Source organism: Dipodomys ordii, unplaced genomic scaffold, assembly GCF_000151885.1.
Source record: "Dipodomys ordii isolate 6190 unplaced genomic scaffold, Dord_2.0 Scaffold38, whole genome shotgun sequence".
Lineage (NCBI taxonomy): Eukaryota > Metazoa > Chordata > Mammalia > Rodentia > Heteromyidae > Dipodomys > Dipodomys ordii.
In genome coordinates, this window is record NW_012267254.1 from 2868716 (window position 1) to 2881534 (window position 12819).

General features: G+C 42.3%; 1 protein-coding gene across 1 annotated transcript in view; it reads left to right on the plus strand.

The window, feature by feature from the left end:
* The window catches only part of Gpc3 (glypican 3), a 401301-nt gene extending 389472 nt beyond the window's left edge, over positions 1 to 11829 (plus strand). The window contains exon 8 of the mRNA XM_013018171.1: positions 11302 to 11829. Within this exon, the coding sequence (XP_012873625.1) occupies positions 11302 to 11471 (170 nt within the window). The 3' untranslated portion in view covers positions 11472 to 11829. The remainder of the gene's footprint in view (positions 1 to 11301) is intronic.
* The last annotated feature ends 990 nt before the right edge of the window (positions 11830 to 12819 follow it).

Genomic DNA, 12819 nt, shown 5'->3' on the forward strand with positions numbered 1-12819 from the left:
GTTTCCATTTGGGGACTATTATGAATGACAGGGCAATGAATATTGGCACACAAGTAGCTGAGAGTTTTAGATTGTTAATGCATCTCCTATGACCATCTCTAACACAACGTGGTTAAACATGCTGGTTAAATGTAGTAGCTCTGATGCCACTGTCACATGCTTTGGGAAGTAAGAGAGAGAATGTGTCATTTCATTTACTCAAATTCTTCCATGAAACCATACCAGCTCCTTTTCTTTCCTCAACTTGGTACTCTCTGACTTTTGGCCTAGTCATCTACCAAAATACCTTTCAAATAGTATCTAGCTATGTACTGGTGACTCACACCTGTAACCTAGCTATTCAGGAAGCTAAGATCTGGAGGAGAATGCCATAAAGTCAGCATAGACAGGAAAGTCTGTGAGACTTCCTATCTAATAAACTAGCTAGAGCTAGGCTAGCAGCATGTGTCAAATGGTAGAGCACCAGCCATGAGCAAGCAAATTGAGCAAGAGGGAAGGGCCCTAAGTTCAAGCTCCAATACTCACAAAAAGAAAAATAAACCTTTTTATTTTCTTGTCAGGCATATGGCTTGAACTCAGGGCCTAAGCGTTATCCCTGAGCTTTTGCACTCAAGACTACCGCTCTACTACTTGAGCCACTGCGCCACTTCTGGCTTTTTCTGATTAGTTTATTGGAGATAAAAATCTCACAGACTCTCCAGCCTAGGCTGGCTTCGAACTGCAATCCTCAGATCTCAGCTACCTGAGTAGGTAGGATTACAGGCATGAGCCACTGGTGCCCAGCACACACAAAATAATCTTTAATATTCTAATTAACATAATTGACGGCTTCTTTTCCCAACTGCTCCATAATATTTGACCATGTTAACACCTCCTTTTTGAAAATGCTCACTTCCAAAATACTAACATTAGCAGTAGCAATAAAAAGTTCAGCAAGCATTGGTACTTAGACGGCTGAGATCTAAGGACCAAGGTTCAAAACCATCTTGGGAAGGAAAGTCCGTAAGACCCTCATCTCCAATTAATTACCAAAAAGCCAGAAGTGGAGCTGTGGCTCAAGTGACAGAGCACCAACCTTGAGCACAAACGCTCAGGGACAGTGCCCAGACTCTTGAGTTAAAGCTCCAGGACCAGCATGTGCACACGTACGCACGCACACACACACACACACACACACACACACACAGAGTTCCGTCAAAAAGAAATCTCTCTTCTCTTGCCTTCTCTAAGCCAATTGGCTCCATCTGTGCCCTTGGGCCTCACCAAATAGTATTTGTGTCCCCACTCGCTCCTCTCCTTCTACTAGCTCTCAGGCCTATCATTTCCATGGGAATGAGCTAAGCTTTCCAGCGGGAAGTAAAGACTTTGATAGGTCACTGCTTCTAGAGCTTCCTACAGCCTTGACTAAGTGGGATAAGAGTGTGGTGACACTCATAAGCAAGGTGGCCACAATGTAGATGAGGGTACTCGTACTGTCCAGGCCTCCAGAATGGAGCTGTTCTGTTTCTAGGAATATGACTTGACTTGTAATATACCCAATCAAGTACAATAAGTGGCCCATGTGATAATAAGATTATACAGTAAAATGATCCATTGTTTTCCAAAGAATTCAGCCGTTTTGATTTATTTCATGATGGTTAAACACAATAGTGAAGCATAGTTAGTGAGATGAAACCCCTGGAAGCAATTTTGTATTAGAAAACAAAGCAGTCTGAGCCCCAATTAGGAGCAATGAATATAGTGTTCTCCCCCTGACAAGGAAGTTGCGATGGAAAACACTGTATTAAATCACTAGCCAGGAATCTCTGAGACACAATATCCAGCACTCTAGTTAAGTCCCAGAGACTCAAATTACCTACTAGTGCTCCTAAGATCTTTCCACCAAAGTCTTGTGTGCATTGGAGACTGAGGGATTTCTGCTCCTGAGGACTTGAGCATAACCTGAAGTGCCTGCTACACCAGAAATGTTCTAGGAAGTCTTTGAGGAGTTCACATGTTGTACATTCCTACTCTACCCTATACACTTGTATGCTTTCATATAAAATGGAATGCTTTTCTGCTGAGCACTAGTGGCTCACGGCTGTAATCCTAGTTACTAGATCTGAGGATCGCAGTTCAAAGCCAGCCCAGGCAGGAAAGTCTGTGACAATCTCATCTCCAATGAACGTCCAGAAAACCAGAAGTGGTATTGTGGTTTAAGTGGTAGATCACTAGCCTTGAGCACAAAAATTCAGGGACACTACACAGGCCCTGCATACACACACACACACACACACACACACACACACACACACAATAGGCTTTTCCTCTACATTCCTGGGAAGAGGCAAGCTAAGGCACCATGTGGCCATGTCCTCTGTATTGTAAGCTAGAAGATTTAAATATCCCAGACTCAGAAACAGGCTATGGTCAAGATGACATTATCTAATTGGAAAAACTGTACTGTGCTTTTCAAATATCTCAATGTTGTAACTGAGCATGCTTTTAGGCTGGAATTAGCCATAAAAAATAAAGTGGGCATCTTATTTCCTGAATCCTCTTCTGGAAGAAGCTGTTGGATCATTCCCAGATTTGACTTATCATTCAATGGATGAATTTGGCAGTCTACTTGTTTGGTAATAAGGTGTATTGTGAAAGGAGCTCAATTAGATCAATTTAAAACTGAAGACCTTGCTAGGTGCTGGTGGTTCATGATTGTAATCCTATCAGCTCAGGAGGCTGAGATCTGAGGATCACAGTAAGAAAACCAGCCTAGGCAGGAAAATCTGTGATACACATATTTTGCAATTAACAACTAAAAAGCCAGAAGTGGAGCTGTGGCTCAAGTAGTATAGCACTAGCCTTGAGCAAAAATGCTAAGGGACAGCACCTGAGTTCAAACACCCTGAGTTCAAATCCCAGGACTGGCACAAAACTAAAACCATGTCTGATATCTGAAGGAAAAAAACAATCTTAGATTCTCAGAGGCCCTAACATCATTTGAAAAGTGACTTTTTTTTTCTATTTTCCATCCAAATAGTCATTTCCCATGTGACGTTCACCAAGGAGGGGTATTAAAATTGACAGGAAGAAGGCTTAGGATGAGGGGTGGACAAGGAAACCAAGAATGTGTTTGGGATTCAGAAGCAAATAGCAGAGCCCATGGGTTTCTGTGAGACTGGGCAGAGAATGAGCAGTATTGCACTGAACATTGTCTCCTTGGAGATTTTTCCCATATTTCATCCTCTGGGGTATGTCAGGCAATGCCCTGAGATCTCACATATTCCAGTCTTAAGGGGCCAACTGTACACAGAAAATGCAAAACATGGAGATAGCAGTGTTGCTCTGTTGCTATATTAGGGCCAGATTGAAGCCATCTGCTCGTACAAGCTTGGCAGGGAAGAAACTCCCATGCTTGGCTCAGCAGTAGCATTCTCTCCCCTGGTATTTTGATGGCAGCTCTTCTTTCAGGCTGCCCTGTGAAGTCTTCCTGTTAGTGTGGAGGAAGCCCCTATAGCAACTCATTGTTTTCCTTGATGCTTGTGCCCTCAAAAGGGTGAACATTTGCTTACTATGACATGCTCAAGACCCAAGTGCCTTTGAGTGCTCTATATAGTTTTGTTTTGTTTTTTGTCGGTTGTGGGGCTTGAACTCTGGGCCTGGGCGTTGTCCCTCAGCTGTTCAACTCAAGGCGAGCGCTCTACCACTTGAGCTACAGCGCCACTTCCCCAAGTGCCTTTGAAAGGGGCCCAAGGCTGCTCCTACTGGCTGCCAGATCCTCCTCAGCTGCCTGTTCAAGTCTGTGCAATACACCCCACATCTAGCAACTTCTTCCCCAAAACTTTTGTGTGTACTGGCTTCAGTGGTTGTCATGATGCCAGAATTAAACAAACAAAAATCTAAACCGACTAGCATGGATTTATTTATCACCAGGATGTCTCATCCAAGATTAGGATGGTTCATGGGAATAAAAGAGAATCCAGGATTTAATAGAAATATCCCAAGAGAAGCAACTGATTGACCCTTCTTGCAATTGGAGGCTCTGTTGGGGGCAACCATCTTGATGGCATCTGTAAATAGAGGAATGATTACAACCTGCAAGCAACTATACCACATCCTAGCTCCAGAGCCTTGAATCAGAGTACTAAAACTAGAGGGAAAGTTTTCAGTTCAGCATTCTGATTTAGAAGATGGGGACACTGAAGCCCCAAGAATGAAAATGACAAGTCAAAGGTGAACTAGTAGGACAGTGATTTGCGCCAGACATGGATCTAGAGTTTGTAATCCCCAACATTGCTGTGGTCACCTTAGGGACTTGCCTAGTACACTTGGAGTAAACAAGGTTGGAGGAGTCTCCACTCTATACTTTTCTCAGTACTGAAACTTGCCAACACACAACACAACGGTGCAAATCGTAATGACTGGCTGGTATTTTAAATGGATCATCTAATCAGTCACACAAAGGGACATGAAAGCAAATGAGAGGCAGGGCTGAGTGTATAATTAGTTCAGATGGTTGGGTCTACCCTCTGGGCATAAACTGATTACAAATAGGAACCTAGTTTTGGATTTCATATGAAAATCTTACTCATCTGCAAGCTTCTCACTGATAATCAACTTCAAGATAGTAACAATTTGTGTGTGTTAGAACATACACCTAACACAACAAGAGCATATTGTAGAAAAAAAATCACTGATTAAAAAATGAATGATTTTAGGGCTGTGAAGGTGGTTCAGTGGTAGAGTGCTTGCCTTGCATGCATGATGCCTTGGGTTCAATTCCTCAGCACCACATAAGCAGGAAAGCCAGAAGTGGTGCTGTGGCTCAAATGGTAGAGCGCTAGCCTTGAGCTGAAGAGCTGAGGGACAGCGCCCAGGCCCAGAGTTCAAGCCCCACGACCAGCAAAAAAAAGAAAGAAAGAAAAAAAGAAAAGAATGAGTTTAAAGAAAATAATTTATAGTGATTCCTATAATAATACATCTGGTCTATAGCAAACAAGTTTATGATTTGGTATAGATTTAACTTCTTCATAGTCCTTCCTTTCATCTTTCTTTCCCCTTCCTTCCTTCTTTCCCTTTCTTCTTTTCTTGTGCTACTGGCTTACCTTCACATCTTGTTCCCACAAGCTTCATGTTTATTCTAAGACAAGGTATCTGACTCGTCCATTAACAATGATCTTCCTAGAAACCCAAATCAAGGCTGTATGCTTTCCTGATTTGGCAACTTTCTCATTGCCTATAATGGGACATTCTTAATCCTTTCTGCCTTACTATGCATCACTACCACATCTTACACACACCCCCAATCCATCCCCATGACAATGTCCATACACTCTGCGGCCCTTGGTACCATGGATACTGCTTCCGCCTACTGAGTTCACCCTCTACGTCTTGGTGATTTGGCTCACCTGAACTATCTGCCTGGACTAATCATGTAGTCAGTCCTACCATAATTCCATCCATACTTCATTATGTACGCTGCATACTTCCTTCTCATTCCAAGAAATCTTCTGAGAAGCTTCCGTTTGAACTTGAATCTCTCTCTACTGTATTCCTGAAGTATTTTGTTAATACTTTCATTTGAGCCCAAATACCTCTTAGTTGGTTGATTTATTTTACCCACTAAAGTGTAGGATTCCTTGAAGCAGATACTCATTCTCCAGCTCTCTAGTTCAGTGTTGGGACATCACAGGTTGGTGTTGTTTGTTGAAGCCAGTTGGATACTTCCTCTATCCAGAAATGTTCATATTTATCTTAGTCCAAAATCCTGTTTCCTCCATCTCTTACCATGCTTCCTTGTATTTACACCATCTTCTTCATCTCTAATCCTCACAATTGGTGGCCCAGACCCAGAGTGGGTTTCTGTGGGATTAGTGACTGTGCATACCAGCAAAAATGTGGCTGTGGGATTCAGAGATAAGGCTGAGCCATCCCTGAACTGAGAACCACAGTTTCAGGAGCACAGGCAAAAGCAGTGTTTGGGAACATTCCTAGGGGTCCTGTGGTGAGAGAAGATGACCTAAGATTTGGGCCTGGTGGGGGGATCGAGGAGTCCTAATGGTTTGGGTCATCATTGTTAGTTTCTTCAGGGAAATAGAACTGATAATAATTCCCACTTGAATGTTAAATCCAAAATGTAAGGAGATCGACAAATAAACAAGACTTGAGAAGCAAAGGACCTCCACTTATCTGGTCGAATCATTACTAAATGACCCCAGGCTGCTGACCACATACATGGTATATATGTGCACATTGGAGGGAAACTAGGAGGAGGACACAGAATCAGAGGGAATCAAGGGGAAACATACAACAGCGGGACCCATCAGCTGCACTGGACATTGATCAAAACGAACTAAGCAACTCAATGGCAGTGATGGGAGGGAGGGAATGAACAGGAAAGAGGGAACAGCTGATGCTATGCTAAAGGAAAGAAATGTACATATCACCTGATGTGGAAGAAATAACTATGTTGTCAAAGAACTCATAAACTTTATGGACCATGATAAAGACAATTTGCTCCATGAAGGTTAGAATGTGTTTTTGACTTTAAGTATCACTATCCCACAATACTGTGAAATTTATGTAATCAGTAATCACAATTACAAAAAATGCTAAAAAATAGCAATAGAGCTAATTAAAGTATATATCCTGAATGTGCAAAGCACCTAATTAATTGCTACTTTCTCCTTTAACAAGCACAGCCAGTCTCCTAGTGAGAAAGAGACCCATAGTTCTGTGTCCCAAGGTCCATACTTCTTATGCACGTGATGATTATTCTATTCAGAAATAATGATATTGTCTGTGGTTGCTTTTTCACCTTTGGAAATTATAGTAAGAATTTAACTGTTCAAGCCCCAGAAATTATAGTAAGAAATTAACTGTTCCCTGTTCATTTTATGAAATAAATAAAGGGAAGAAATTATTACAAAAAAAAATAATTCCCACTTCAGATCCCTACACAGAGATCTTTTTACTATTTCACAAAATTTTCACAAATCTACCTAAATCAAGTAGGTGGTCAGTTTTACATGGAAACACTTAATTTTTCTTGTTTTTTTTTAAGTTCTCTTTTTTTATTTGTGTTAGTTCTGAGGCTTGAACTCAGTGCCTAGGCACTGTCTCTGAGCTTTTGCATTAAAGGCTAGCTCTCTACCACTTATAGCCATAGCGCTACTTCCAGGTTTCTGGTGGTTCACTGGAGGTAAGAGTCTCACTGACTTTCCTGCCCAGGCTGGCTTTGAACCATAACCCTCAGATGTCAGCCTCCTGATTTGCTAAGATTACAGGTATGAGCCACTGGCACTTGGCTGGAAGCTCTATTTACTTATCTATAACTGACAAATTGAGTTTCTTTCAAGTAATCATGTTAACTACTAAAAACTCTGCAGTCTATTTGGTAATATAGAATTTTTCAAGAGGCAACATAGCTTCACAAAAGGTGAAACAGCCCTGGATTCAAATAACCGGTCCACTCTTTCCCAGCTGTGTAAAAAGTGCAGACAAAACAATTAACCTGAGCTTGTGTTTCCTTGTGAGTAAAATGGGAATTCTGTAATCCCTACTTCACAATGCAGTGGAGAGGTGAAACTAAATGAGATAATATAGAGGAATCATGTAACACCATGCCTCGCATAATATGAGGAATAAATATGTAGAAGTCATTATTATCGTTGGGCGCCAGTGGCTCATGCCTGTAACCCTAGCTACTCAGGAGACTAAGATCTGAGGAATATGGTTCAAAGCCAGCCCAATTACTAAAGTCTGTGAGACTCTTATCTCCAATAAAACACTAGAAAACCAGAAGTGGCGCTGTGACTCAAGTGGTAGAGCACTCACCTTGAGATGAAGAGTACGGGGACAGTGCCCAGACCCAGAGTTCAAGCCCCATGACTGACAAAAAAAAGGAGGAAGAGGAGGAAGAGAAGGAGGAGGAGGAAGAAGAGGAGGAAAAGGAAGAAGAAGAAGAAGAAGAAGAAGAAGAAGAAAGAGAAGGAGAAGAAGAAGGAGAAGGAGAAGAAGTAGTCATTATTATCATTTCCAAGCTAAGATCCAAGAAAGAAAATGAAATTTGGGGGGGGCGGATAAAAAGATGAAAAACAATTGCATTTAGCAGAACTCCTGTACCTACCTTTACCGCTCCAGTAAATAAAGACTATTCCATGGGAAATGGATTGTGTGAAGAGAGCAAAATCGAGTAAGAACTGTGTGGTAATGTAATAAGATGTTCTTTCATCTTGATGTTCAGCAAGGGACATCATCCTGAAAAGGTATCTGAAAGCAAGGCTGAGAACAGTCATTCGGGTCAACCCTAAAAATACTCTTCTTAAGTGGAGAAGCTACTGTGACACTCGAAGCTGAGCTTTCAACACACCCAGCCATGTGTGTTTTGCACTTCACTGAAACCTGATCGTGACCCAGGATTGTGCTCGCCTTGCTCTCCTTCCTTTCCTTGCCCACTGACAGCTGACCCCAGCCGCCTTGTAGGCCCTGCATAGTTCACCTTTCAGGGAAAGACATCTGATTCCAACTAGAGCATTGCTCTTTGTTCTTTTTCTCTTTTTTATTTTGTTAGTAGATATGTTCCAAGGTGGAGGGGGGAAGAGGGGAGGCAGCTAGATTGTGGTTTGCTAAATTATTTTTCTCTGGGTCAAAGAAATCCCTGGAAAACCTGCATGGCTATCAGTGCAGAAAGCAAATCTTTCTTCATTTTGAGAAGAGTAAAATGTGATCAGATTCATATGTATGAAATTAGGACATCATTTCTTAGTATATTCAGCAGATAAAAAGAATTAGAGTTAGCTGGGTGCCAGTGGCTCACGCCTATCATCTTAGCTGCTCAGGAGGCTGAGATCTGAGGATCACAGTTCAAAGCCAGCCCAGGCAGGAAGTCCCATGAAATTCTTATCTCCAATTAAGTTCCCCCCACCCCTCACCCCCAAAAATAGTGATGAAAGTGAAGCTGTGGCTCAAGTGGTAGAGTGCTAGCCAAAAAGTTCCAGGATAGCACTCAGCCCCTGAATTCAAACCCCAGGACCGTAAACAAAAAACACATGTAAATTCAAGAAACAAGACATTATCTTAGGATCTAAACATACTCTCCTCTCTCTCCTTCCCTCCGTCTCTCACCCCCCTCCTTTCAACTGGGGCATGATAAAATTAGCTGTATCATTTTGTTGGCAATGCCATTAAAAAATCGTCCCTTTTGAGCCAAGTGCCACTGGCTCATGCCTGTAATCCTAGCTACTCAGGAGGCTGAGATCTGAGGATCATAATTTGAAACCAGCCGAAGCAGGAAAGTCCATGAGACTCCAATAAACTACTCCAAAAAAGCCAAAAGTGACACTGTGGCTCAAGTTGTAGAGTACTAGCCTTGAGCAACAGAAGCTTGGGGACAGTGTTCAGACCCTGAATTCAAGCCCCAGGACCAGTACAACAAACAAACAAAGGTCCCTTTTGGAAAGTAGGATCCAAATCTGAGAAATCAAACCCACTGGGCTGGGAATGTGGCTTAGTGGTAGAGTGCTTGCCTAGCATGCATGAAGCCCTGGGTTCCATTCCTCAGTACCACATACACAGAAAAAGCTGGAAGTAGAGCTGTGGCTCAAGTGCTAGCCTTGAGCAAAAGAAGCTTAGGGACAGTGCCCAGGTCCTGAGTTCAAGCACAATGTCTGAATGAATGAATAAATAAATAAATCAAACCCACTGATTTTAATCATCTTCATGTATTTGCTGTGTGCCTAACCCATGCCAGCTTTAGCTCAGCTTTGGTGCAGGGCCCTATACTACATGCATCCTACACCAGCTTATTTTCTACACTTGCTTCCTGTGGCTTACTGAGTATTTCATGCCCTGTAAGAAGAGCTCCTCCATCCTCTTCCTTCCTTCCCTCCATAGAATCCCACTTATTTCCTCTGGGCCTGTTGCTATGTAGCACAGTGTCCCAGAGGCCGCTTTCCGGATCCCTGGCCACAGGACAGTTGGCTGGCTAGTGACGTTGAGTCACCTCCTATCACCTTCACAAGATATTAAAATAGAAACATTGGCCAGAGAGCCTATCAAAGCCAAAGGGATAGATTCGATCTCTTAAGTTTGGAGAGGTGAATTTGAAAGAAATCATGCTCTCAGCCCAGGCCAAGCAATTTTGAATTTTCTGAGAACCCCCTATCTGCTTATTTCAATCTATCTTCCAGGGGGAGACTTTGATGTGAAGCCACAAAACATCCAATTTCTTTTCAGAATCTAGACTTATATCTTACAAATGGTAGACAGTCAAAGAATGAAAGATTCTTGCCCATCAGCCTCTCACCTTTCCTTCCTCTCAGTTTACCTGCTATCAATTTATAAGGTCATGGGAGAGACAAACAGACCTTATTTTAAAAAAAGAAAAGAAAAAGAAACAAAGAAGGAAAGAAAGAAAAGAAAAGGACTTCTGAGCACCAGTGGCTCACCCGTGTAATCCTAGCTATTCAGGAAGCTGAGATCTGAGGATTGTGATTCAAAGCCAGCCTAGGCAGGAAAGTCTGAGATATTCATCTCCAATAACTACCCAAAAGGCAGGAAATAGAGCTGTGGCTCAAGTGGTAGAGTACTAGCCTTGGGCAAAAAAGAACTCAGGGACAGCACCCAGGCCTGGAGTTCAAGCCCCAGGACCGGCACACACACACACACACACACACACACACACACACACACACAAATCAATAAATGTTAGAAATGTTCAAGCTATGGAGCATGACTGACAGAATCAAACCTAATTTCAAAGTTGAACTAATAAGGCACTTTAGTAAGTATATTCAAATTGGTTTGCGGTTTTTTGGTTGTTTTATATTTGGTTTTGTTGATCGTGGGTTTTGAACTCGGGGTCTAGGTGCTGTCCCTGAGCTGTTTGTGCTCAAGGCTTTTTAAGCCACAGCACCACTTCCAGTTTTCTGGTAGTTAACTGAAGTTAAAGAGTCTCATGGCCTTTCCTGCTTGGGCTGACTTTGAGCCACTATCATGAGATCTCAGCCTCCTGAGTAGCTAGGATTATAGGTATGAGCCTAGATTATAGGCATGAGCACCTAGATTTACAAACTGCTTTTTATCTGCATTAAAAAAAAGACATTGATCCAGATGCACTGTATTCATAACCTGCTTTGTTGAGTGGCTACACCTTTGTACAACTACTTACAGATAATAAAAAAAAATGTTTTGAAAGAAAACAAAGAAGCGAAGCAGGGTCATCATGATAGTACAAAGCACTTGAAGCATGATAGCCTAGGTGTGATCTTGTGCCTCACCCTGTATTTCAAATCCTTCTTGTCTTTTTTGTCCCTTTGGCAGAACTGGCTTATGACCTGGATGTGGACGAAGCTCCTGGGAGCAAGCAACATGTGAATCCGGACAACGAGATCGCATCTTCTTCCCAAAACCTGGGGACAGCGGCCACCCCACTGAAGATCCTGACCAGCCTGGCCATCTCTGTGGCCTGCTTTTCCTTTCTGGTGCACTGATTCCTCGGTGCACCACTACCAGTGCTGCCAACAGCACCATGTGGTCCTCCCCAAAGGGAACCACCTTCTTTTTTTCTATTTTTTTACTTATATACCTCCTCCAGCCATTAAGTAGAAGACTAACCATGTGTTATGTTTTCGAAAATGAAATGGGAGCTTTCTGAGGAAGGTCAATTTTAGTAGTAGTATAGATTTGTCTTTTTTGCAAAAAAGAAAAAGAAAAAAAAAATCAAGTTGTGCCAAATTATTTTCTTATGTTTGGCTGCTAGAACATGCTTGTCATGTTTTGCTCTCTCCCTCTTTCTTTCTCTCTGCATGGATTTCTTTGAAAAAAAATAAATAAATGTTCAAATAAAAAGGCACAGTGTTTCCTCCCTCCACACCCCCCCCCCCGCCCCGTCCCCTGCCCAATTCATTTTTTGTTTAAGACCATCCAAAAAAGCCAAGTCACCTGGCTTTTTTATCACTGGAATTCCATCACAACCCCCAAAGGGACTGAGCACCAGTGGCTCACACATTTAATCCTAGCTTCTCAGGAGGCTGAGATCTGAGTATCATCATTCAAAGCCAGCCTAGCCAGGAAAGTCCATGAGACTCTTTTATCTCTAATGAATTACTCAGAAAAAGCCGGAAGTGGTGCTGTGGTTCAAGTGGTAGAGGGCTAGCCTTGAACACAAAGAGGCCCAAGAACAGCACCCAGGCTCTGAGTTCAAACCCCCAAGACCAGTTTAAAAAAAAAAAAGTATCCACTTTTATGGCTTGCTTGTAGCTTTCCATCTTTGAGTAGTTATGATAGACTTTAAACTTTCTACAACTGAATTGTGTTGACAGTTGTGTATTAGAGGCATGACAGCAGGAAGGTTGTTCCATCTTACTGGAAGTTTGCAGGCCTCGTTCTCAATTAGATGTACATATGAACTTCCACAAGCTCAGAGTTCATAAGTTATGTGACAAAGACTGAATCCTTGGGCTAAATGGGACTCTAGCGCATCACACAGTAGTCAGAGGTTTTTTGTGGGTTTCTTGTTTCCACTTTTGCTTGATTATCTCTGGGTCACTGGATAACCCTACTTTTTCCACAAATTAAATTTGTCCAAAGGAACTAAGTTGTGGAAAATACCTCTGGGAAGTGGTGCTGAGGCTTAAAGTGGTAGAGCGTTAGCCTTGAACAAAAAAAGCTCAGGAACAGCAACTAGTTCCTGAGTTCAAACCCCATGACTGACAAAAAAAAAAGCTAGGATGTTGGTGGTACATAGGAATAAGGACACCAACTTGAACTCAACAAGGCTGTTTACTTCTGCATAAGAGTTGTGCCATCAGGGGCTGGGAAGGTGGCTCAGTGGTACAG